Source organism: Accipiter gentilis, chromosome 29 (assembly GCF_929443795.1).
Source record: "Accipiter gentilis chromosome 29, bAccGen1.1, whole genome shotgun sequence".
Lineage (NCBI taxonomy): Eukaryota > Metazoa > Chordata > Aves > Accipitriformes > Accipitridae > Astur > Astur gentilis.
In genome coordinates this window covers 20,204,952-20,230,410 of record NC_064908.1, presented here as the reverse complement: position 1 = coordinate 20,230,410, position 25,459 = coordinate 20,204,952, and the positions used below count along the sequence as shown (strand labels likewise).

At 60.5% G+C, this 25,459-nt stretch overlaps 1 protein-coding gene across 1 annotated transcript; it reads left to right on the top strand.

Moving 5' to 3' along the window:
* The first annotated feature begins 499 nt into the window (after positions 1-499).
* NR5A1 (nuclear receptor subfamily 5 group A member 1) lies at positions 500-19,574 on the top strand. The gene is made up of 6 exons (XM_049831630.1): positions 500-601; positions 1,101-1,242; positions 5,033-5,673; positions 14,036-14,155; positions 14,777-14,924; positions 19,327-19,574. Exons 1-6 carry the CDS (start codon positions 500-502, stop codon positions 19,572-19,574), a joined length of 1,401 nt encoding a protein of 466 aa, XP_049687587.1.
* Positions 19,575-25,459: the final 5,885 nt, after the last annotated feature.

Here is a 25,459-nt window from a genome sequence, read left to right as displayed (position 1 = left end):
CCTCAGCGCTGCCCTCGGGGGCTGCTCCTGCCCCGAGCCCCCCAGCTCCCTCTGCCCGCCCCCCCCCCCCCCACTCCCGGCTCTCGGCCCGGGGCTGCTGCCGCCCCGGGGTGCCGTGCCCGCTGCCCGCCGGGGCCTGCCGGGCCGGGGCCCGGCCGCGGGGCAGAGCGCGGCCCCTTCGCCGTGTCCCCGCGTCCCCGGGCTGGCAGGTCCCTCCGCCCCCAGCCCGTCCCCGGCGCCGTGAGCCGCCCGCTCTCCCCAGAGGAGGTTCCCCAGCCCCCGGGGGGCTGGCCGCTCGCCCGCACCAACATGGAGATGCTCTTCCAGGCGCTATAAAGGGCTCCGGCTCCGGCACCTGCCGCTCCGCTCCGGCTCCGCCGCGCCGCGCTCCCGCTCCGCACCCAGCGCAGGGGCTGGGGACCACCGTCCCCGTCCCCGTCCCGTCCCGTCCCGTCCCGCTGACCCGCCGGCTTGTCCCGCAGCAGGGCCGCTGGAGGGGATGGACTATTCCTATGATGAGGACCTGGACGAGCTCTGTCCGGTCTGCGGGGACAAGGTCTCCGGGTACCACTACGGGCTGCTCACCTGCGAGAGCTGCAAGGTAGGAGCCGGCCGGGGCGGGAGCGGGGGGGCCCGGGGGAACGGGGCCGGGGCTGTGCGGGGACCGGCACCTCTGCGGGGAGCGGGGAAAGGCGCCCGGGGCTGTGCGGGGACCGCGGCGCGGGGGAGAGGGGGCCGGGGCTGAGCGGAGAGCGGGGAGGGGGCTCGGCGGGGGCCGGGGCAGCGGGGCCGGCCGCGGGCCGCTCCTCGCCCGTTTTCGTTCGCGGCGGATTCGCCCTCGGCGGCGGGACGGGAGCGCGGCCGCGACGGGAGCCCCGACCGCGGCGGGGCGGCCGGGGGGGGGCGGCGGGGGCTGGGTGGGGGGGGGTGGGTGTCGCGGCGGGAGCCTCCGTCGGAAGCGGGACGAGGGGCCGGGATGCTGATGCCGGGCTGCCGGGGAGCCGGGGAGCCGGGCTGCCGGGATGCCGGGCTGCCGGGATGCCGGGCTGCCGGGATGCCGGTGCCGGTGCCCGCCGCATCGCCGCCGCCCGCCGCCGCAGGGTTTCTTCAAGCGGACGGTGCAGAACAACAAGCACTACACCTGCACCGAGAGCCAGAACTGCAAGATCGACAAGACCCAGCGCAAGCGCTGCCCCTACTGCCGCTTCCAGAAGTGCCTCTCCGTGGGGATGCGCCTGGAAGGTAGGGCTAAGCCGCCGGCCGGCTCCCCGCGGGCACGGCCGGGCTTCCGCGGCTGCGGACGGGGCCGGGGGTCTCGGAGGGGGCGGCCGCGGGGCTGCGCCGTTCCCCCGGCGGCGGTCGCGCTGTCCCCGCCGCCGCCCGCCCGTCCCCGCCGCGTCCCCGGGCCGGTAATTCCCGCGGCCGCTTCGATTCCGTTTTTCCTTCCCAAGTTAAAAAAAATTTCGTTTTTTCGCGTCGCCTCCTGCTTTTCCTTTTTTTGTTTTTGTTTTGTTTCCCCGGGGGTTTTGGCTGCTGCGGCTTCAACTTTCCAGGATTTTCTTTGCTGGCAGAGGGGTTGGGAAATAGCGTAGAAATTATTGTTTTCCTTAGGCACATAATTCCAGAAGCCGAGACTTAAGGAAAACGTTAAAAATGTTGGGGCTTGCAATAAAACTGCTGCAGACCCACCACGAATTACATTTTTTCCTCTTGGTGACATTTACTATAACAGATTTCTCGTCTGACTCTCGGGGAGTGCAATTACAGCCCCCCCGGCCACCACCTCACTCGTCTCACAGAAGTCGATCCCGATTGAGATATCAGAGTTGGGCCCCAACATCCCCAAGTCGTGTGTTGTGGTTTCTGCAACGCTTAGCATGGGCCAAGAAAATACAGCCAGGGGGACAGATCGCTGGCAGGCGACTGCAAAGCAAAAGCAGACACAGAAAGGAGCCCCCCCCCCGCCCCGAATCAGCCACCCCCCCACCTCTTGTCCCCTGAAATCGTTTACATTTTGCAGCAGATGAAAGCGGCCAGATGCACCGGCCAGGCTGAGACCCCTCACCCAGCCAGGCTCGCTGCGCAGGGCTTCGCCTGCCCAGGAGCTCAGGGCAGAGTGCGGGTTAATCAGAAAGTACTGCGTGTACTTGCACAGCGGCCGCTCGCTTCCAGGAGCGGGATGAGAGCCTGCGAGTGGAGGCGCAGGAGTAAGACACAACATCGAGCTGCAAAATCAGCCCCTGCAAACTCCCAGAGTGGGCCGGCTTCCAGCTCCGTCTCCAAACAGATCCCAGTTTCACTCTCCTCCCCGGGCTGGAGTTACTGGTGCCTTAAATCAATCTGTGCATGCTCTGGCAGTTTTGACGGGTGCTGGAGGACAATTTGGGCGCTGGGCAGGCGCTGGGGCCTCTGGGGGCAGGCAGGCAGCGGCAGCGCTTGGGGTGGCCGGGGGGGAACGGGCGCGGTCTCAGTTTGCCCCTTTTCAGCAGTTTTTGTCTTGCTCTCTGTGGAGCTCCTTTGGTCCTGTGGCCAGGGAGCGCAGCAGCCGGGGTATCGGAAGGCTGCTCCTCCTAAACAGCCTTTTTTTTGTTTATTTTTTTGCTGTTAGCTCCTTAGCAAAGCCCTGCAGCCAGGCAGCTGGGGGGGATCCCCCAGTGCACAGTGATATTCCCATGGGACCACCTCTTTTGTGGTAAAAACCGGAGCCTCAGTTCCGAGAATTTTTGGGCAGGGAACCTGAGGTGACACTTTGAAGGTGATCCTCCAGCTCCACAGGACAAAAGTAAGCCCGAGATGATTGATTTGGGGGACAGAGCATTGACCCAGGCCCCCCTTGAAGTGCTTGAAGGGATGCTGCAGCGAAGCCTGGCTGGGGACAGCAGCACAGCCCTAGCCCAAGCCTGCCCGCACCCCTGGGCACCCCCCGGGCACCCCCACGTCCCTGCCCCGGGCAGGGCGAGGTGGGCGAGGGGAGGCAGAGCTCAGCCTGCAGCTCGCACCAGCCGGGGCTCTGCGTGGGGACGAGGGCAGGCGAGGCAGAGGGAGCGGGAAGGGGGTGCGCTGGGGGCCCGCTCCTGCCGCCGTGCCGGCTGGTTGCACCCCGGGCTTTGGGGGGTGCTGGGGGTGCAAGCGCTTCCTGGGTGGCTCCACTCAGGCCCCCTTGCCCCGGAGGTCGGGGCGCATTGGTTGCTTCCCGGCAGCCAGCTGGGATGCAGTGAATGGCAAGTTGTTCCCGATCCCAAGTGAGGCACAAACGGCAGGAAAAGCAGCGCAGGAGGGAATTAAAAGACCTCTTCTCCCTTTGTGTCCTTGCTGGGAGAGGGAAGGGGGTGTACTAGCAGTTGTCTGCGGAGGGTTTGAGAGACCAGGCCGTGAGCACCTCTGGCTGTGTGGGGTCCCTGCCTGTGCACCCTTGCCCAGAGTCACGGTGGTCCACTTGGGATGTGATCCTGGGCATCGCTGGGCCCAGCCTTGAGCAGTGGTGGAAACACATTACGTCGAGTGGGTGGGAGATTTGGGCTTTCGGTGCGCTCTGACATCGCCGGGGTGCGTGGCTGGGGACGCCAGTCCTGCCCATGCCAGCTCGGGCTGAGTGATGGGGTCTGCCCATGGGGATCCCGGCAGGGGTACGCACACATTCTGACTGCGGCCATCTCCCTTGTACCCCTGAAGTTGGGAACGGCCCCAGGGCAGCTGTCTCTTTCCCAGAGGCGTGTGGGCAGGTTTTCAGGAGTGGGGGGGCCACAGCACACCTCACCTCAGAGGATGCCTCTGGCTGCCCTGCTCCCAGCGAGATGCTGTTTTCATGAATAAAGAATGAGGGAGGAAGCACGGGGCAGCTCCCCTGGGAGCACATTCCTGCTCGCCCTGGAAATGCTGCTGCTCCCAGCGACGCTCCCCATTTCCAGCCTGCCTTCGGAGAGTTTGGGAGGTGTCCTGGCTCTCTGAGGGGGCTGTCCGTGCTTCCAGCGGTCCCAGGATAAATAGGCAAAAGAGAGGCAGAGGTAACAACAGCTGAGACACAAAAGCAAGGCCTGCCTGCTGTCAGCAGGGACGGAAACTAGCGGAGGGTTTTTTCCCTTTGATGCTAAGTCTGTGGGCTGTGCTCGCTGGCGCGCTCTCCTCCATCCCTCTGCACCGCCGTCCAGCTCCCAGCAAGCTGAGGCTCTTCCAAGGGTGGGCCGGGGCAGCAGTCCCCGGGAGCGCAGCGGGGCGGTGCGGAGGGACGAGCTCCTGCTGCAGAGAAGCACCTGCTCCCTCACGCACTGACACATTCTTGGGTTTCTTTTGGGGTTCGGAGGGAACATCTGCTTTGCTACAGCCGGGAGATTGCAATGGGGCTGTCAGAGTGACTTCACCAGTGGGATGCTGCGGCAGAGCCACTTGGCCATAGCTGATACCCAGCAGAGATGGGCAGCCTCCTGCCAAAAAGCCGGCACAGCCCTGCTGTGGTGTGCAGTGCGCCCGGCGGGACCTGCCAGCTGTGCGGCCTGTGAAAGGGGCAGAGCTTTGCAGAAAAGAAGCATGTGCAGCCTGGATGCAGGCGAACCAGGGTCCCGAGGGGGCTGTGGGGTCCCAGGCTCTGCAGAAACAAGGAAATCCCAGGGCTGCTCCAGAGCCAGGGGTCGTAAGAATGAAAGTGGGTGTCGATCCCCCTCGTCTGTCTGGGGTTCATGGGCTGTTCTCTCAACCTGCGAGGGATGCAAGCTGCTTTATCCCCCAGCCCGTTTTGTAGTTAAAGCCAAGTGTTTCTTCCTTTCCTGCAATTCCCAGAGGCTCTAAGGGTGACACCAGCAAGGCAAGAGCCGGGGCCAGGCACCTGAGCCTGCCATGTCACCTCCATGGTGTGCATGGCTGGGCTGGGAGCAGCACAGCCTGCCGGCGGCTTTCTGGGAAGGTCTCCCCAGTGCCCCCCAGCCCCGTTTGGCCACCAAACCTCCCCCCCCCCCATCGCTTTCTCCATGCCACGTGGAAGCACTGGTCTCCCTCCGCGCAGGTTCACTGCAGCCTCTGCCCTCTCTCTGCCCCGCAGCTGTGCGTGCAGACAGGATGCGCGGCGGGAGGAACAAGTTTGGACCCATGTACAAGCGGGACCGTGCCTTAAAGCAGCAGAAGAAAGCTCTGATCCGTGCCAACGGCTTCAAGCTGGAGACCGTGCCTCAGATCATGTCCCCAGTGCAGAACGACTACAGCCTGTCCTCCACCATCCACAGCATCCACGCCATGTCCAAGACCTTGCCGCCCAATCCTGCCGCCCTGACGCCCGTCGACTACGAGCGCAGCCCCTACGGGACGCCCTCCCTGGGAATGACTGTGCCCAGCCACGTGCCGCTCACCAGCTACCACTACCCCTCCTTCCCCAACCGCACCATCAAGTCCGAGTACCCGGACCACTACACAAACGCGCACGAGTCCATGCCTGCCTACGTGTACCCAGAGACCTACCCCAGCAGCTCCCCCCCCGACATCCCCGAGGTCATCCTGAAGCTGCTGCAGCTGGAGCCCGACGAGGCCCAGGTGAAGGCACGGATACTGGCCTGCTTGCAGCAAGAGCAAGGCAAAGGCCGGCATGAGAAGCTCAGCACCTTCGGCCTCATGTGCAAGATGGCCGACCAGACGCTCTTCTCCATCGTGGAGTGGGCACGGAGCTGCATTTTCTTCAAGGAGCTGGAGGTAGGAACCTTGGTGGCGGGGAGGGACGCTGCACTGGGTGGGAGATGGGAGGCAGGTAGGATTGGGGCTGAAATGCCGTGAGGATGGGATGCTGCCATGGGCAGGATTGGGGCTGAAATGCCGTGAGGACAGGGCAATGCCCGTGGGCATGAGCCCGGGGCCACCAGTGCTGCAGATCTGCTGGTGCGTCCCTGTCCTGCTCCTGGCTCCCCGCATCAGAGCGATTCCCGCTGTCGCCGCAGAGCTAATGATTTCAGATTCATCACGGTGGGGGCAGGTGTGGGAGCAATCGCTGGCAGAGTGACTGTGGTGTCAAGCTCAAGATATAATTGAAAAATGTAACGTTGAGGAATTATAGTTGAGACAATTCTCTCCTCCATCTTTAGGAGGAAAATCGATGCTGTCGGGTGGGTGCCTATTAGCACCAGGGAGCCAGGACAGGGCTGGCCGGGGCAGGGGACGCCACGAAGCCTCCTCCAGAGCTGCTTCTGCTGCCAGCAGCCTGTGAGCGTGCCCGGCTGGGGGACATGGAACTGACCCCCGTCCTGCCAGGCCATCCCCTCTAGCAAATCCCCCCAAATACTTGCTGGGGCCAAGGGGTGGATTAGCAGAGGTGGGACAGCCTCTGCCATCCTGCAAACCTTGCCAAGCTTTCAGACATTTTCCATTCATGTCCTGGGCTGAACTAGGATCACAAACTGGTGCAGAAATGGGAGAGAAAATTTTGCAATGATGTGGCCAAAACCCAGAGAGCCATGTCCTGGGGCAGCTGAGAGACCTGGGTGCCTTCCTGTGCTTCCAGCATGAGGCTGTGCTACCAGCTGTGGCCAAAATCACCTTCCTTCCGTGGTGCCGTGGGGACTGTGCCCCAGGACAGGGCCAGGCTCTTCCCCATGCCCATCCCACGGGGTGCCATGGGGCCAAGTGTTGCAGAGCCTCACAGCTCAAAATAGCCCCCGGCTGCCGGAACAGTGTCAGGAAACAGCATTGTAGGAGTGGGTCGGGCTCATTTCAATCATATCAGTGTCCAGCCTGGATTTTGGGAACAGGGTGGTTGTTGTTTTGCAGGAGATATTGTAAACAGTGTGAATTCAGCTCCTGGTGCCGCGTAGCCTTGTAAGTCCATTGTCAGCCTGATTGTGCCACCAAAATAGGCTGTTTCCGTGTGAATCCGCGTCAGCGGGCACTCCTCCTGCTGTGGGGCTGGGGGGGACGACAGGAGCACCAGAGACCTCACCTGGGCAGGGCCACCGGCATCCTGCCGTGCCCAGGACAGGGGGTGCAGTGCCCAGGGATGGGAGCTCGGCTGGGCATCCCTGTCCATCACTGCCACCCCGGGGGCTCATGCCTTTTGCTTTCATCCACGCGGTAAGCGTGGGGCAGATTCCCGGTGTCTCGCAGGGCCAGGGACTGCACGACACCATGTCCCACCCTGACTCCAGAGGGAGCGTGAGAAAGCGCGGTTGTTGCTGGCCTTGTCTCCCTCCCGTGCGCTGGCTCGGCAGCGCACAGCAGAACCCGGCAGGTCCAAGCCCCCAGCACGGGGCTGTGGTGCCCGGGCCCCCTGGGCATGTTCCCTCCAGGGATGGTGCTGGGGCTGCCCACCACCCACCTGGCATGGTGCGTCTTCCCTGGCGCAGGGTGGTGGCTTTCCCTTGGGCACGTGGGGAGAAGCTTTTGGGAAGCAGGAGTAGGTCTGCATCTCCTGAAACCCCACTCCTGCTCCTGCCTGGCACATAAAAGCAAACAGCTGCTGGGGCGGTAAATGAACTCCCGCTAGTGCAGAGTTTATGGCTTTACCCTAAAGCCTGCTAGCACGGAGTAAAATTGTGATCTCGGAGATCGATGGCCGTCATGCAGGCAGTCCCTGCTGGGTGCTCAGGGCTCCTCAGAGCAGGAGATGGCAGCAGCCCTCTCCATCCCCTGGGAACATCTGTGTGAAGGCAGGGGAAGGGGCATCCGAGCGCCGGGATCCGGGCTGGAACGGCATGGGGCTGGGACATTGCTCCGGGGCACCACACTGGGCTGATGCCAAGCAGGGAGGGGGTGAAGGCGGGTGAGGAGGGGGTGCGGGCAGATGACCCCATGCACGGCATCCCCTGCCTGAACGCTCTCAGCACCCACGTGCTTCTGCCGCAGGGCTGTTTTGCAGAGAGCTGGGTTTGCCTGCAGGCCTCGCAGGGAGCCTGGAGAGGACGGAGCAAAACCTCGGGGCCGTGGGGTCCTGCTGGCTCATGCCTGGCCAGGACGAGCCTTTGCTCCCTGCCCAGGGAGAGCGGGAGCAGATTCCCCCCCCCCCCGGGAGGTGGCAGGTCTTGTTGCCATTCCCATTCCCACACTAGCAGCCTGGTGAGGGGCAATGGCAGATTGGGGGCTTTGCCATCTCCTCCCGGTGGGGTGGCCGGGGTGGGGGGCGTTGGGAAGAGCCCCCCCGGCTCTGCCGCTGCGCCCGGGGAAGGAGGGGGGAGATGGGCTAATGGCCTCTTGACATCGGCTCACACGCCACGTCCGCCCACAGGCGCGGGGCAGTCAGATTGAAAACAGATTTAACTTCCCAGATATATCGTTTCATTTAAGGGCCAGTAATTCTGTCAGTCTGCCACTGACAAACGAGGGTCCCCATGCCAATCCGCCGGGGAGACTGATGTCGCGGCGTTCATCTCGTGTCACCAGGCAGAGAATTACGGACTGCGCTGGCCTTCGGAGGCAAGACTAATAATGCCGCGCGGCAGAGGGGGATTTGGGGGCCCGCTTGTTTATCGAGGGCCGGCCAGGCAGCCGCGGCGCGAGGCCGCGCGGGCGGAGGTGGAAGAGGTCAGCGCTGACGCCCATAAATACGAACTTTAACTGAGTCTAGATGAGATGTGTCAGGACTGAGGGAAGATTTGCAGCATCTCTTCAGGAAGAAAAATATGGGCCGGGGGTGAAATATATTTTGTTGGGTCGTGAGTCTCAGGCAACTTTGTCCTTTCAGATGTAATTTTTTTATATATATATGGAGAGGGACAGACAGAGAGATGTGCATACACACGCATGCTTGCACACTCACATTGTGTCTGGTTTCGGTTTGGTTTATAGCCATGTATCTTGCACAGCCTGGTTTATATAGGTGTTACTGCCATACGTACATATAAATATTGTGCACACAGGGGTGCAGTGACCTTTAGATTGGGATGAGCAGCCAGGAATGTTAAACAAATCGCCGCGGTTTCAGCCTGAAGGCCAGGCTGGCCTGGGTGTGCGGCGAGTCCTTGCCGCCGGTGGAGGGGCATGGCACGGCCACAGGGAGGTGGGCTGATGCCGATCGCCTCCTTGGTCCCTCCTCGCCGTGGGGCCAGGGCAAACCACACTCCCATCCACAGGCAAGCACCGGTGTCAGGGGGAAGGGACACCGAGGGCAGAACCGTTCCCATGGACCAAGGGGTTCCTGCGGGTCGCTGGGTCTGTCTGCTGGGCTGCTGTCCCTCACTTCTCGTTAAGAGATCTCGGAGCCACGACGAAGCCTATTTGTAGTCAGTTGCTTCTCTGCCTTTAGCACGCATGGGTCATCTTGACCCCATCTCTTGGCCAACGGCCAGAGCGTTTTTGGCAGATTTAAAATCTCCTTCTGGTCATGGATGCTGCAGCAATGTGTAGCATCCTATGCACTAGGGGAAATGTGATGGCTTTCCCTGCCTGCTGGCGTTCCGGCTGGCAGAGCCCTGCGCTCGCTCCCGGGACGCACAGGCAGAGCCACGATGCCCACGCAGCTTTGCAGCTGGCTGCCTGCGAGCCCCAGGAAAAAGCAGTAGACTGGGACACAGTTCTCTGCCAGCAGGGAGACGAGATCCTGGCCCTGCCGCACTGGTCTTGGTGGTTTTTTGCTTTAAGATGCCCACCGCGGTGGTATCTGGGCAGGGGGATGGGGCCCTGCATTGACCATTAACACCTTAGCCTTGTGTGGCGTTTCGATTGCAGGTGTCTGGCGGATGGTAATCCACTTTCGCACTTCTTGGTAGCCAAGGTGACAGGTCCTGCTCGCACCCAGTAATTGCCCGGGCTGCGGCTCAGGGCACTGGTGTGTGCCGTGCACTTGTGTGGGAGCTGCTGGGGCAAATCCTGCACCAGTGATCTGGGAGAAGGCCTGGACAACATCCCTGGGGTGAGGGCAGGTCAGGGGCATCCGAGCGCTCCTCGTGCCTGTGGCGTGCTGAAGCTGGTGGGGAGAGGCTGGGATCGATGTCTTGGGACCCGCTCAGGGCTTCTGAGCAAAGAAGGATTGCTGGTGGGTCACTCCGCTTCGTAACGCTGCAGAGATGTTCGAGGGCAGACGGCGGTACCTGAGGTGGGAACATGCCCTGGACCAGCCGTGCAGGGAGCAGCAAGCGCAAGCAGGGCTCTGCTGTCCCCGCGGGGGTTTGGCTTCGGGATGCTGAGGCACTGGGGTGGCTCGAGCCCTTTTTGGGGAGCCCCAACAGTTCCTCTCCTCATGCCTATGAACCCACAGGGAGGGTTGCAGGAGGTTTAAAACTACATCCACATGCAGGTCCTGGAGCCGGGCAGCACCGTCCGTGCCTCTGCACACCCTGGCCCCCTCCTGCCCTTGGTCCCAGCCCATTTGCTGCAGGGAAATGCATTTTTCTGTGGGTCAGAGGCCTTCAGCATCAAGGCGCTTTCGGCGGCAGGGGAGTGCTCTCCCTGTGCGGGGAGCGTTTCGCTGCTGTGTTTTGTGAATGGGTTAAATGCCTGCTTTAAAAAAAAAATAAAAATCGCCTCTTAAAGACAGCTTGCATCAGGTCCTTGATAAAGCACTCCGTTGAAAAGCCTTGACATTAAAAGAGGAAGATCCTTTGCTTAACTTTTAAAGGCGAGAGTGCATGCGCGTCGCCTCGCCGGGAGGATTGATTGACTCTGAGTGGCCGTCCATTAGCAGCCCTCTCCTCCTGGGAGGCCAAGGGCTGGCGCTGGGCACAGGGGAGGTGATCTCCAGCCCGGAGCCGCACTGCCAGAGCGGGGCCGTGGGGTGATGCCTGCTGCCGCCCCAGCCTGGGGCACAGGGACCCTCAGCGTGGTGCTGGGGTGCAGGCAGGGCTGGGGTCTCTGGAGATGTCCCCAAGCCCTGCCCAGCACTCAGAGCCCCCAGCCCACCCTGTCATGCCCCCAGATGCATCCCCCGCCCCAACCCATGCCACAGCCACGTGGCTCCAGTGCACTGCGGTGCTGCCAGGAAAGGCTGTGGCATGCCGGAGAATGCCGGCCGGGGAACAGCCATGCAACAGCCATGCAGGGCGAAATGTGTTGCTGATGGGATGCAGGGAGGTGCTCTGCTGAGGGAGCTGAACCCGCCTGTAGAGTTTGGGAGAAGCTGGTTAGTAATTTTTAAAGGAAGAAAAGATTTCAAAAATGTTGAAATGCTTCCTTTTGGAAAAGCTGAATTTTTAAAAACCATTTTCAGGCTAAAACCTTCAGTCTGTCCCTTCTGGAGCTCGTCCTGCTCAGGAATGAGGCACAGGAAGGAGCTTCCAAAACAACGCTGCAACTCAGCCAGAGCAGAGGAGCTCGGCACTGGCCAGGGGCGTGCGGCTGGGCTGGCAGCACGCTGCTGCGCCAGGAGCCCAGCTCCCTGCAGGGACTGGCCGTGGTTACAGCCAGCCATTCACCTTGGGGCAGAGGTCATCGCGAATTCCGAAAATCTCCATTTTGTTTTGATGCAGAACGAGCTTTTCCCCAGCTCTTTGTTCAGCAGCTGAACAGAAACCTCATGGTCTATTCTGCTGGGCTGTGTACTGTGGCTCCTTTTCCAGTTTGGGCGATGCGGTGGCGAGCCCGGCCTCGGCAGCCCCGTTGCATCTTGCTGCAGGTGGGTTTCGTGCCGTTGGGCAGGAGTGGGCGCCGCAGCCCTGGTCGCCGTAGCTGCCTTCTGCGCCACATCTCCCTCCCCGTGCTGCTGCGCATCCAGCTCTGGCCACTCACTGCACTTGAGAAACAAATCCCGGCAGCTCACGGGGAGTGCCGGGCTCTGAGACCATAAAGCTCTTTCTCATCTGACTTCTATTCCTTTTGCAATCTTCCAGCACTGGTTTATTGCAGCCTCTTCAGCAAAACGAGGGTATTATCCAGTCCTGTGATACTGCATCTGTCTTCCTTCTATTAAAGGCAGCGAGCACAATGGCACTGCGGAGCTCTTCTGCTGGCGCTGAATTTGCTCTGCAGGGAAGTATCACTGATAACCCCCCGCCCTTTCCTTACAACAGCCTTGCAGGAGAAGGGGGCTCCGGGCAGGGCGGGGGTTCAGCTCTTTGCAGAAAGGAGTTGGGGTCCCACGGAGATCAATGCTGAGGGGACGGAGCTGGTGGACCCATGGTGGTTCTCGGCAGCGTGGCGGGGAAGGCAGCTGAGCGGCACGCTGCCTGCCCGCTCCCTCAGCTGGGATGGCAGCGTGCCCCGCGTCACACCACGTGCCCCGCGTCACACCACGACCCCGGCCTCTTTGTTTCGCCAGACGCAGCCGTTGGCTCTGGCAGCTCGTCCTGCCCATCGCTGGCGCTGCCCGCAGCCCACCGGCTTTCCCGCAGGACCCGTGGAGGTCCTTGCAGTTGTGTCCTGGGTTGAGATTCTTACCAGAGGCAATCGCGGCTATTTCTTTGAAAGCGTAGCTGTGGACGCTTATACCTGTGCCTGCACGTACACATCAGCACACGCGCAAACGTGCACGTGATCACACGTGTGTTGAAGCGTGGGCAGAGGCTGACCTGGCAGGTGCAGGGCGCAGTGATGCCCCATGGCCGGCGGCTCCCCCGTGGCCATGCTGCGCTGCAGCAGCTCTGTCCCCCCCCCCCCCCCCGACAAACCTGCCACCCTGGGCAGGGAGGCGAGGATGGATACTGTCTTCTTTCATTTTAAAGTATCCAGAGGGGCTGCCGGGACACACAGGGCCTTTGTGCAGCAGCCACGCGTTCCCTCCCGCCCGGGGACGCAGCCAGCAGTCATTTTGTTAAAGATTTGTGTGTGGTTCGGGGAGGTTGTGCCTGGTGGGGGAAAACCCACGCTGATAAGAGCCGGCAAGTGCCACCGAAACACCCTGAGCTGCTTCAAAGCTGGCCCTGCGCAGCCGCCCAGCCCATCTCCTCTCCTCCAGCCCAGCATCCCCTTACTAGGGGTGCAGCTCCAGCTCTCCCTGCCTGCCCAAGGGGATCTCGCTGCCGGGCTGGCCTCCCACGGGATATCTGCCAGGCACGGGGTCGGTGCTGTGTGAGCGCAGTACAAGGTGTCGCATGGGGCGTGAGCCTGCAGGTGTAACGCGGCCGCAGGGTGCTGGTGGTTGCAATCCTTGCTATAGACGCTAACCAGTGCTGTGGGTGTCAGTCTGGCCATCCTCTCCTCCCACCCAACATGGAGGGAGGGCTGGAGGCGATGCAGGGGATACCAGTAGCAAGACGAAGTGGGGCACAACGTCCAGCCCAGTTACACGCTGGCAGGGGTGGACATGGGAACCAGGAGCCAGACCAGGGCTTTGCAATTAATGTTTCATTAATCAGACGCAGCATCTCCTTGCTAGGAGCTTGTTCACAGTCAGACTGCAATTTCGATGTATAAATGTGTGTGTGAGAATTTGGGAAACGCTCTGCAGCTGGGAGGGTGAGGAGGGTTTCGGGTTCTTAAAAAAATGAGGCTTTTGCCAGGCTGTGAGGGTCAGGGACAAAGTCCTGGAGTACAAAGTCCTGTCCCACCTGGAGGAGCCAGATTCCTGAGAGAGACGGGTGATGCTCCCTGCAACCCCCCCTCCATGATGGCCTGCCAAGCAAATGCATGCACAAAGCAGACCTGGGGTTGGGCAGGTCTCTGTAGATCAGGTCACCTGGAGGCCTGGGGGGAGGCAGAGGTTTGTCATGTCTCCAGTGCATCATGTTGATGCTGTATCTGTACCAAGGCATTGCTCATCCTGGTGGCAGAAGGCCTCATCCACTCTCTGCTTCATGTAATGGCACCAATGACTGGACTTGTTGCTCTACTTCTGGGCGCGTGAGCAGTGAAAGTTGGATTTTTTTGACACTGATGCCAGTCCGTTAGAAAACCCCTTTTTACTGTGGTCAGGGTGAGACACAGATGGGTGCGAGTCGTGCCCAGGTCCAATGCTAATGTGGCAACACGCCGTAGCAGCTGATGGTGTGAGTTTGAGCCGTCACTGCCACAGGGTTAGAACATAAAGCTGACCCTCAAACACAGAGCTGGGGGGCCGGAGGGGTGGTGCAGGGACCGGGGCATCCCAGCCCCCTCCTGCCAGCCGGGAACAGGCTTGTGCGGACACAGCCCCAACTTCCCCCGTGGCCGACCATGCCCCGGCGCGATGGGCGTCAGCGGCGCTGCTCTGGCTGTGTTTCAGGTGGGTGACCAGATGAAGCTGCTGCAGAACTGCTGGAGCGAGCTGCTGGTGTTCGACCACGTCTACCGGCAGCTGCAGCACGGCAAGGAGCATAGCGTGCTGCTCGTCACCGGCCAGGAGGTGAGCACTGGCCCACAGAGACGGCGGTGGCTGCTGCGGAGGGGTCGGTGGGGGCCGGGTGGTGGGGTGGAGGGAGGGTGCGGGGTGGCTTTTGTCTTACTTCTGGCTGAGGGTTGCCTACCCGGTGCAGGGCGGACGGGTTCATTTTGCTGTGCTATGGGATGGCTTGTGCAGAATGTCCCATCCCTTCCCATCCCATCCCATCCCATCCCATCCCATCCCATCCCATCCCACTGCATTCTGTCCTGTCCCATGCCATCCCGGCCTGTCCCATCCTGCCATCCAGCTCCTGGTTCTGGAGAAAAATGTTTCTCATGGAAAGATCAACAGCCACACCTGTACTCACAGAGGCGGGATGTGAGAAGGGGCCCCTTCCCTCCCCAGGAGTGGTTTTTGGAGACGCGGGTGCCTGTGATGCCAGCACCCTGCAAAGGGCCCCTCTGTTTTAACCAGTGCTGGATAAAGAGGATTACTGTTTCACTCATCAGCCTTTGCTTTGACACTCCTAATTCTCAGTCCGTACTCTGGGCCGGTGCCCGGCTCCTGCCCTGCGCAGGGTCCCTGCAGCCGGTTTGGGGGGGACTGTGGCCACCATGGCTGACACCGTCCCCATCCCCACAGGTGGACATGTCGACCATCGCGACCCAGGCCGGCTCCATCCTGAACACGCTGGTGCTGCGGGCGCAGGAGCTCGTCCTGCACTTGCACTCGCTCCAGGTGGACCGGCAGGAGTTCGTCTGCCTCAAGTTCCTCATCCTCTTCAGCCTCGGTGAGTGCTGCCGCGGGCGGCACCAGGACGGGGGGCGGCCGCGCTCGGGTGTCATGGCCGTGCTGCCGCAGGGTCTCGGGGGGGTGGTGGGAGCGCGGACAGAGGGACCAGGCGCAGCTCAGGCTCCAGCCGTGCCGTCTGCTGCGCCGACGGGCAGCGAAGGGGCTTTTAATGAGGAGCTAGGAGCGAGGGCTGGGATGTGCCGGCTCCCACGCCTCGCTGGGGGCTCCGAAATGTCTCCCGCTGCGGGGTCAGGTTCTGCCTCCAGCCGCGGGGGCCGTTGCCACGCCGCTGGCCAAGCGGAGACTGTTTTGGTCACTCTCCCGTCGGACCGGGCAGGGAAACAACCGGCTGATATGGCCGCAGCAAAACAGGCGTGTTGACAGAGGCGGCAGCCGGGGACAGCCCTATCTCCCGGGATTTGCGTCAGAGAGCCCGTGCCACCGCAGCGGGCAGGGGCTGCGCGTGGCTCCTGATTAGGCTCAGCCCTGGAGCCTGCGGTCGGGCCGAGGCGGCGGGTTCACACAGCCCTGCCTCACCTAGACAAAATACACCGGAGCACGGGTGCTGCTGCCAGAGCCTGCAACATCCCTGGGGCTGCACAGCGGCTCTGCCCTGATCCTGCCCTGCTCCTGCCCTGCTACCACCCTGGCCATGCTGCCGCCCCTGCAGAGAGCATCTCCCCATCCACCGCAACCAGGGATGAGCCTCCTTTCCCCACAGGCATCGCCCCAAGGCAGGGATGCCCGTCAAAGTCTCACCAGAGGGATCTCAGCCCTCGATGGGGTGGTGTGGCTGTGGGTGGTGCTGAGCACCACGGGAACCCCAGGGAGCCTGGCTGCCTTCATTACCGGTGCTGACACCTTCCCCTCGGTCTCGTCCTGGTGGGAGATCTCACCTCCCTGTGAGAGGATGGCGGTGGGACCTGCGAGGGGCTCAGCTGGCTGCCACGCTCCCAGCCCGCACCTCTGCCACGGTGGCTGCTTCACTTCCCACACCTCCATGGCTGCTGCACCCACCCGGACAGGGCAGGAACTGGCATTTCCCCAGGGAAACTTGTGCTTGTGTATGTGCAGCGGCTGGGTGCTGGTGCTGAGTCGGGACAGTGAGCCCAGCTTGGGGCAGCCCTGTCTCCATCCCCATCCCAACCCATCCCTGTCCCTGTCCCCGTCCCTGTCCCAGTGCCTCGGTTTGTGCTTGCACTTCTGGTCCCATCTGGGGGGGGGTCCTGCCAGTGGCTCTGTGCCTCACTGCCAAGTGCAGCAGGCCATGAGCTGCACTCTGCGCTGTATGGAGACTGCTGTGAGTTTTGGCAGTTTGTGCTTGAGGGAGAGTTTGCATCGCTATATGTCACCGTCGCTGAGGAGCCAGCCTGCTCCAGGAGCAGCACCATCACTGGGTTAATGGGTTAAGCGGGAGCACTGACATACTGTATGTAGGCAGTGGGAATCCACTCCCCCATCCTAGGGGCCAGGGTCAGGGCCAGTAAGCTCTGAAGGATCCACTGGTTTGACTCAGGTTTGCTGTGGATATGTCTGGTTAGCAGGCAAGTCCGGCAGCCACAGGCACCCGAGGAGTGGGAGCCGCGCTGCCGTCCCATCCTGCACCTGCAGCATCTCCTCCGCAGCTTTCTTTTCCTCTAGAGCTGTTTTGAAATCAAGAGAAATTAGGTACGATAATCTGCTGTTCAAGCAGTGATAAGGTATGGCACAAACAGTGCCCGGGCTGGGAAATAAAGGAGCTGGTGGGCCTTGTGCCCTGAGCTGGGACCTTCCCTGGCTGCTGCCCCGCGGGTTCAGCACCGGGAGGGCCAGTACCCCCTGTGCTGCCCCACGTACCCCTGCCACGGCACGGCACATCGAGCAAGGGCAGCGTCCTCCCAGAGCACGGCCAGCACCGGCGGCCACGGCTGCTGTGCCGATCGCAGCTGTGGTTCTGCTTCCCTGGAGCAGCGGCTTTCAGGGAGGGTGTGGAATCAAATAGCTGTGTTTTCCCATACATCATTTTGCCCCAAATCCAACTTTTTCTCTCCATATTGCAGAGCTCACTTGGAGTAATTTGCCCTTCGCAGGCTCAGCTGTAGAGGATGGGATTGTGTATTATGTGCAGGATGTAATTGCCTTTAACAAGAGAATTTCCACATTTACCACTCTGCCACAGCACAGTCAAAGCCAAGCCCCACTCACAAGAGCTGCCATTTGAGTTCTAAATAGATTTCTCTCCTGAGCAGGTAAAGAGATTTAATTAAAATTAGGGCTTCTCAAAATAGCAATATTTATGAGGACGGCACAGGTTAGCTTTGTTCTACAGAAGGGCTTAATAGAGCCTTAATGGATTGACCTATCATTCGATTTCATGACTTACATTCATGAAGCAGCTACTCTTGGGGAGGGGAGGAAGAGAGGCTTTTATAGCCCACATTCCCTTAAGCGTTTGCAATTTATCAGCAGCTTCTCCCAAACAAAAGGAGCTGTGAATAGGAAGAACACTTGAGGGCATAGAAATAATCCCAGGCATATCTGTATGTGTGATGGGAGGCTTTGTCACAGGACAGTCTTTGCAACTGCTGCAGTGTCTCTAAATGAAGTGAGTCAATGTTATTTGGACAACATTCTTTATTCCTTGCAGGAATGAAAAGATTATTCAAATATTCAATTAAACAGTGAATAGGGTCTTTCAGAGAACCAGGTGAGTTCATCCAGTAGAACTAGCTATTGTTGAGCCAACTCAGGGGATAGATTTGACATTTATCAATATAACTTCTTTTTTTTAATGACATGCAGAATAACCTTATGCAGATAAAGAGATTTCGTAACAACAACCCGGGTAGAAGGGAGACGGCCACAATAGGAGCAAATGTGCCGCAGGCGTGAAAAGGGAAGGGTGATCTGATAAAGTGCATCTTGGCACAACCTGCGGCGCTTTGTGCCTGTGCCGCACAGCGCCCGGCCCGAAGCCCAAGCACAGGCCGGGGGCTCCCAGCTTTGCTGGGCTGGAGCAGCGCTGGGTGCTGTGGCCTCCCCTGAGGGAGCCCTGCAGGGCCAGGTGGTGTAGGGGGGTCCACAGACACCCCCACCCAGTGGCACGGGGGTCCCGTCTGCTCCCTCTTGCTCAGGCACCTCCGTCACCAGCACTGCGCTTTGCCCTCCCGAAAGCTGCTCAGCCCTCTGGGTAGAGCCATGTTTGGCTCCCCGCTTTTTGGGGATGAAAACCAGAAACAAACCCCCAAATCCCAGCTGCCTTGGCCAGAAACCGTGCCCAGATTTCCCTGTTCCCAGCCTATGGGCGGAATGTGTCGGGGCTGCCAACACAGTCCTGAATTTGGCCGTGCATCTGCGGCTGCTGGACGTGGGCGGTGGAGCCGGCAGTGCCGTTACCCAGCGCGGCGCTACTGGGTGCCTCCGTGCCATACAGTAAATCCATGAAATCCGCTTGCCCCAAATGGGCTCGGTGCCGGGGTTTGCAGCAAGGTCTCCCGTGGGCAGGCGCCGAGATACCATTGCTGCGTGTAGCTGTAGCCGGCTGATGGGGCAGTGCACGGCACTGTTTCCTTCAAGCCACTGAAATCGGCGTGTGGGGCCGGTTTAACAACATGTTGCGCAGATTAAAAATCAGTGCTTCCTTCACGGAGCGCTCATGGCAACCCGAGCACTGAGGCAGCATCCTTGGAGGGCAGACCCCAGCTCAGGCTGCCCCAAAAGCCTGGAGAAACCCCGACCCACCAGCTGGGGTTGTCCCTGCAGTCACTCCTCTGCCACGGCTGCAGTTGCAGGGCAGTTCCAGACCCGTCGTCCCAAAGGGACAATCTCTGCCCTGGGACTGTGCATGCCCCAGCTCCTGCAGTGCTGCCATCAGGGCTGCAGTGGCCTCTTGGCTGCCAGACCCTGCCTGCACCTTGGTGCTGCGCTGCTTCCCACCCCGCAGGCAGCAGAGCTGGCAGCAGGATTATGGGGGAGCTGCTGCGACCCTGGTGAGGCGCGGAGGATTAGGGTTTCCAGGCTGGTGAGCCCAGTTGCCACATTGGAAAGACCAGGTTTATTGGGGAATTAATTCAGCCGCTTCCTCGACCTTCAGGAATTAAAGGGGGCTCATGGCAACGGCTCCCTCTGTGTGGGCGCAGCCAGCAACATCTTTTGGCTTTGCAGCTTCCTGGGTGGCAAGGGCAGGGGGACATCGGTCCTCCTGATGCCGGGGGGGTTTGGGTGTCCAACTTCAGCAGCGGGCGAGACCCGGGAGGCAGGGCAGGGATGGGGCGTGGGACCCCTCCTGCACTGCGTTTTTGTGCACAAGGGGCATTGACACAGGAGCGTGGGTCCCTCCTGGTGCACCCAGCGCAGCACGGCACGGATGGGCCAAACACGCGCATTCAGCACCATTTCACCATCGTCCTCCTCCCTTGCAGACGTGAAGTACCTGGACAACCACACGCTGGCTAAGGACGCTCAGGAGAAGGCCAACGCGGCGCTGCTGGAGTACACCGTCTGCCACTACCCCCACTCCACGGACAAGTTTCGCCAGCTGCTGCTGCGGCTGGCAGAGGTCCGGGCGCTGAGCATGCAGGCGGAGGAGTACCTCTACCACAAGCACCTGAGCGGCGAGGTGCCCTGCAACAACCTCCTCATCGAGATGCTGCACGCCAAGCGGACTTGAGCGTGGCCGCCGGCACGGACCCGGCGCAGCCCCGGTGCTGCCAGCAGCGCCGCAGGGGCAGGACGTGTGCCCGGGGCTGGCGGGCCGGTGCCGCCTCTCCACCCCGCCTTTCTCAGTGATGCTATTTAACCTATACTATTGCAAAAGTCCCAGGTGGTTTATTTTAACACATAGTAAGGACAGTTGATGGCTGCGGGGCCGTGGGCTCGGCTGCTGGACTGCCCCATCGGCAGCGCTGGCCCCCTGGCTCCTCTGCACCGCCGGTGCCCAACCTGCCGCCTGCCCGACCCGGCTCTGTGGCACGAAGGAAGGGTAAAGCCTGTCCTGGCTTTTCTCTTATTTATGCTCCCCTCCTGCTGTCCCTACCAGCCATTTCTCCACCGTTGCCATCCCTCTCCCAACCCTGCCCCATGTCTCAGGGCCCCTCGTGCACAGGGCAGGGGAGAGGTGAGGTGAACCCTCCGGGTTGTGGTTTCGTGGTGGTCGGGGTGTCCCCAGCCACCAGCACAGAGGCAGAGGATTTCTGCAGGAGTCAAGCAGAACGCCAGGGCTCGGGCTGGAGATGTCGGCCCCACGCAGCCGAGCCAGGACCCCAGGGCACACGTGCCGGGGTCCCTTCTCCTGGCTCCCCTCAGTGTTGCTGCCTGCTCTGCACCCCGCCGCAGCCCCTGCCGAGCGAGGGCAGGCAGGGATGGGCAGTGCTGGGCCCTCGGCTGAGATTTGTTTTCTCAGTGCTTGCTGATGCTGGAGACAGCAGCCATGGCTTTGCAGCTCTTGACAGCCGCAGTGCCCAGAGCCCACAGGTATCCATGGCCAGCATGTCTCTGGGATGTCAAAGCTTTGCTGCAGAGGCTCTAAGAGATTTGGTACCGGGAGCAGGGGATCGTCCTCGGGACACTTAGGGCCGGTGGCCCTGCTGCTGTGTCCTCAGTGCCAGCACAACATCCCCACGGCTGGAAAGCTTTGCAGGTCACAGTGCCCAGGCGGCACCACAAACCGAGCTGGTTCCTGAAACGCGGGGACGGGGTGGCTCCGGGACAGTGTCCCTGGGCAGCGCAGGTCCTGCCTTGCTCCAGCCATCAGCCGTGTCCAGGCAGCGCCTGGAGAACAGCCAAGGGGCAGGATGGGGCCCGGGACGGACCTGTCCCATTCCTGCCCACCGGTGATGGGGGCAGAGGGAGGTGCAGGGTCCGGCCCCTGCACCGCAGGTGCCAGGGCAGCAGCAGGTCCAGACTGCAAACAGCCCAGAGCTGCTTCCACGCCAGCACGTGCCTGGGGGCTCAGGGGAGCTGGGGGGCTTTACAGCCCCGTCCTCCATTTACCTGCCCAAGCATAGGTAAAGAATAATAAGAATTGTCCTGCACTTCGGGCCGGGTCGAGCCAAGCCCCCAGGCCCCCCTTTGTGCTCTGCCGTGTCCCCAGGTGACAGCAAATGCTGTGCCGAAGCCACAAGCAAAGAGTTATCAGTTCGTCTCCAGTCACAGGACAGGGGCTCACAGACATGACTGGGCAGAGCTGGGGGGCTGCAGCCCCCAGAGCTGGGATGTACTGGACTCTCGCTGCTGCTTGCTCTCGGTCTCAGCCATGGTCTCCTCTCCTCGCCCTGCTGCCAGGCAGCCCAGCACAGACCCCTGGCCATGGCCGAGCCCCCCCCGGCTCCACTGGGGCTCCTCCAGCACGGCTGGGGTTGGTTCAGGTTTGTTGTCCACAGCGGCGTTTTGCTCTTCGTGTCGAGGAGGCTGTTGTCCGCTGCGGCTCTGCGCAGAGCCGGTGCCTTGAGGAGCTGCAGACGCTGTGGCCAGAGCCATGCGGTTTGTGGAAGCTTGTTAGATGCAGAAGAGCATGTTTGTCTCTGCTTTTCAACGTTTGTGCATTTTCCTCCTGAAGTCTGTGGTTCGGTTTCACCTTCTTCTTTCTGTGAACTTAAACAACTGGAGAATATGGTTTGGGAGGTAAAAGATGTTTTATTTTCAGAAAATGAAAAGTGTCCTTAAGTGTCTCTCTCTCTCTGTCTCTCACATCCTTTTCTCCCTCTCATCCCTTCCCCACTCCCCACCCTTCCTTCCCAGGCAGGAGGTTACCAACTTCCTTGTCGGGAGCAAACCACTGTAATAAATTTTGCAGTTCATTTAAAAAGGCAGACTTTGTCTTTTTTGACTGTCTTTCTGACCCTCCTTGTTGGTGCCACCTCCTCCTCCTGGCTCCCCACAGGCAGGAGGGATGTCCTGCCTGGTGTCCCTGCAGGAGAGCAGTGCTTGGCCCCAGCAAGCACCGGGTGCCCACGGGCGTCACTCCTGGAGCGATGCCTGCCTTCCGTGAGACCAGGACACTATGGCTGCAGGAGGGGGGCCGCTGCTGTGATGTGATTCAAGGCATTGGTGACTCAGGATCTGGTTCAAAGTGCTGCTGGGAATTGCCATAGCGACTCTGAGTGTGTTTTGCAAGTGATGGGCAATTAGCTTAAACTCGGGATTTTTCATGTAGCCCTTGGTGGTCACTGTGGCTGAAAGCCTGCGATGTGCCATGCACTGCGGCAAGGAGCAAACCCACACCAAAGCACAGAGCTCTGCAATAGCTTCCATGACCTGTCTTGTAAGTACTTTGGTGCTTGGCTGACTCTGATAACCGGAGCGATGGTCTGCACTCGCATCTCGCTCTCCTGACCAGCACAGGGCTGCTCGAGGGCTGCAGTTCCCAACAGCACATAGATACATGCTGGCCAGCACATGCTGTGCCCAGGCCAGGGAACGCAGTGCAATGCAGGGGACAGCACACGGGAGCATGCAGTGCCCTGGTCCCAGGCACCGCGGCCAAACTGCCCTCCACTGCGTTCAGCCACGAAAAGCCACGGCACGCTGCCCCGGCTGAACACGAGCCCATTCCCGTGAATACATTGCAACAAGGAGAGGAGGTTGCCTTTAAAATCAGCATTTACTGTCATCATAATCAGCAAAAGAACCAACACATTTTATGTGCTCTAAACACTAGGGAGGTAACAGGAGAACCAGTCAGATGCAAAGAACAGAGGGAGAGAAAACATAACCCCAGCTGGCGAGCGGCCACGCCAGCCGGGTGAGAGCCCGGGGAGGAGCAGGGAGAGGATTTTTGTCCTAAACAGCAGAAGATGCTATTGAAGTCAGCTGCTTTAGAAAAGACTTGAAGCCAGCTGCTGTCTTCCTTAGCGCATGTGCTTCCTACGCAGCCCAGCTCCAGCCCTGCCCCGGCAGAGCGGTGTGCCGGGCCGGCGGCAGAGCCGGGGAAGGCGGCCGTCCTTGCCGGCACCGGACCGTGGGCACAACCGCCTGGGCACGGCTGCCACGGGGAAAGCTGGGCTTGCTCCCATGCCACCTGCTCCAGGTCCCCCAAGCTAAACAAGCTCTACCGGCAGCAACAACAGCCACGCACAACCACACGCTGCCGGTGGTGCCACGGGGCGGCCGGCGGCAGTGCTGCACCGGGCCAAGCTTGGCTGCCCCGACAGGGGCTGCATGAGCCGCGGGGACCCCCAGGCCGGCACGCAGGCTGGGCAGGAGTCAGGACGAGTACCTGCCTGTTGGTTGCCCACCCCTGGAGAGGAGCGGGGTGGTCTTCAGCAGCAGATGAAGCCCCGTGAGACCCCACGCTACCCCAGTCCTGCCTTGGTTTTGTCCGCACATGCTGCTAGGAAGAAGCGCAGGGCTAACAGCTCTGCCTGGGCTGGGACAGCCCTCCGCACAGAAGCCAGCTCCTCCGACCTGCTGTCCTGCCAGCTGTTGGAAGAGCCTCGGCGTTGTGGGCCCGTCACCCAGAAACTTCTCAGAAACCTAAAGCAAAAGAGAGATGGTCTCAGCTGCATCGGCAGGGAGGGGAGGGCAGGGGTCCCTGCTGGGGCAGCGGGTGCACTGGCACGGTCCTGTGGCACGCTGGGGGAAACTGCAGCCCAAACCTGCCATAGGATGGAGCAGCGGGTGGAGGCGGCCACTGTCCTGGCACGGCCAGCCCTGCCTGTTGCCAGTGTGGCTCTGCCGTCTCATCACCCCCCTGCCCCTTTAGAGGGTCTCTGAAATACAGTCCTTACAGCAGGGACCCAAAGCTGCCTCAGTGCTCTGGCCGCAGCTGCTCAGAAATTAACCCACCGTGCACAGCACCGAGCTCTGAGAGTGCTGAAGAATGAGGTTTAAATGGGATTTAATGAAAATACCAGCGCTACCGTGGCAGAGAGCACTGATATCGCATGGGATGCACCTCCTTCCATCAGGGTATAAGGTACCCTCTGCCTGTCGGGAAGGACCATGGCACAGATGGCAGCAGCGATCCCACCGCAGCACGGCCCGGCAGGGTTGGCATTGAGGGGTCTGCATTTCTCCAAGTGCCCATGGACACTCAGGTGGTTTACTGGCTTTGAATCCCAAAGACTTGTAATTTCCTTACTATTTTAAACCCAATCTTATTTAACGCGGTATGGCGAGAGTTGCAGAATTACTCAATATTGATCAGAGAAAGGCTGGGCCATGGAGACAAGATCCATGTTGCTATGTGTGGCTTAGCAACATATAAATGTATTCAAACAGAATAATGAAATTATCGTGGGGAAACAAAGCAGCCATCACTTGAGGAGATGGAGGATGTGGAGGCCTCTTGGAGCTCTTGTTTGCCAAGACAAGGAAGACGGTACTTATTGTTTGTGCAAATATGTGAACCCCCCCCCGGCCATCCCCTGCTTACATAAAGAGTGTAATGAATCCGGGCAGTGCACTCACTGCAACGTGCAGCTTTGTACAGCTGGGCTGGAGCTCATTACTGTGGAAATGTGTGGCCTCTCCGAGTGAATTGAGTCCTTGTGGGGGGAGCCCTAATATTGGGGGTGGGGATGCAGGGAGGAAGCCCATGCCTACCTCCTGGCCACAGCCACACTGCAAAACTCATTTCTGTGGTTCTGCAACTGGTCTGGTATTTACCTGGATTTTTATCTGCCCTTATCCTCACGCGTGTTAATGCACCGCTGTGAGCCCATCCCACCTCCCCCCCCACGGACCCACTGGCTGCCTCTTGCACGTGAAGCCAGCGCGATGCCCACAGCTCTCACAAGAGCACGGCTGAGGCGCTGGAGCAGAGAAGAGGCGGATCCCACCCCAGATCCAGCGCAGCTTTCCTGGGAGACTGTGAGCAAGTCATTTAAGCCCCAAGTCTCCCACTGGTGACCAGGGTCCAGCGCTCCTCCTGCCCACCAGCTCTCCCTACTGGCCTGCCCCGTGGGGCAGGTGGGCTGCTCCTGGGTCTCTGCGGGAGCTCCTGCCAGCCTGCTGCTGGTACATCACGATTTTCATTAGAGCTGGCTGGTAATTTTCAAATAAAGATACCTGGGGCAAAATACGTCTCTTTTCATTAAACTATTTGGGAGAAAACAGAAGAGGGGAAGCAGTGTCTGTGTTGAAATGATTGGTCTCCCGTTCATCATCAAGCACACAAGTTTATGGTTTGCTTCCCCTGGCAGCTGTTATCTCCACGAGCTACGCAGCATTTTGCTCTGTTGAGCGAGCCGTGAAGACGGGAGCCTGTGCAACGGTGAGCTGCCCTGGGGTCTTCCAGGCATTACTACAGCTGGGCATTACTGCCCTTTATTTTTTATTTTTAATGGCTGGAAGCACTTGTCTCTGAGCCCGGTGCCTCGGAGCAGCGCAGCGTAGCCGGCACCAGCGCTGTGCCGCACGCTGGCTTCCACGTACACAAGTGTGCAGAGGAGTGCTCTTCTGGTTCAAGGAGATCTTCTTGTTCACCCCAGGCTGAAGGACTGCCCAACCAAGGGCTCCCTAGCCCCAGGGCACGCTCGGTGCTAGCAGAGAGGGTGGTCGTGCACAGGGCTGCCCTGCACACACCGGCCGCTTCCACAGCCGTTGTGCATCAGC

Excerpts from the sequence above, each read along its gene's own strand:
- NR5A1 (XM_049831630.1), top strand. The coding sequence starts at position 500 with ATGGACTATTCCTATGATGAGGACCTGGACGAGCTCTGTCCGGTCTGC. Across the intron at positions 14,156-14,776 it reads TGCTCGTCACCGGCCAGGAG|GTGGACATGTCGACCATCGC; the intron begins GTGAGCACTGGC and ends CCATCCCCACAG. Across the intron at positions 14,925-19,326 it reads CCTCATCCTCTTCAGCCTCG|ACGTGAAGTACCTGGACAAC; the intron begins GTGAGTGCTGCC and ends CCTCCCTTGCAG.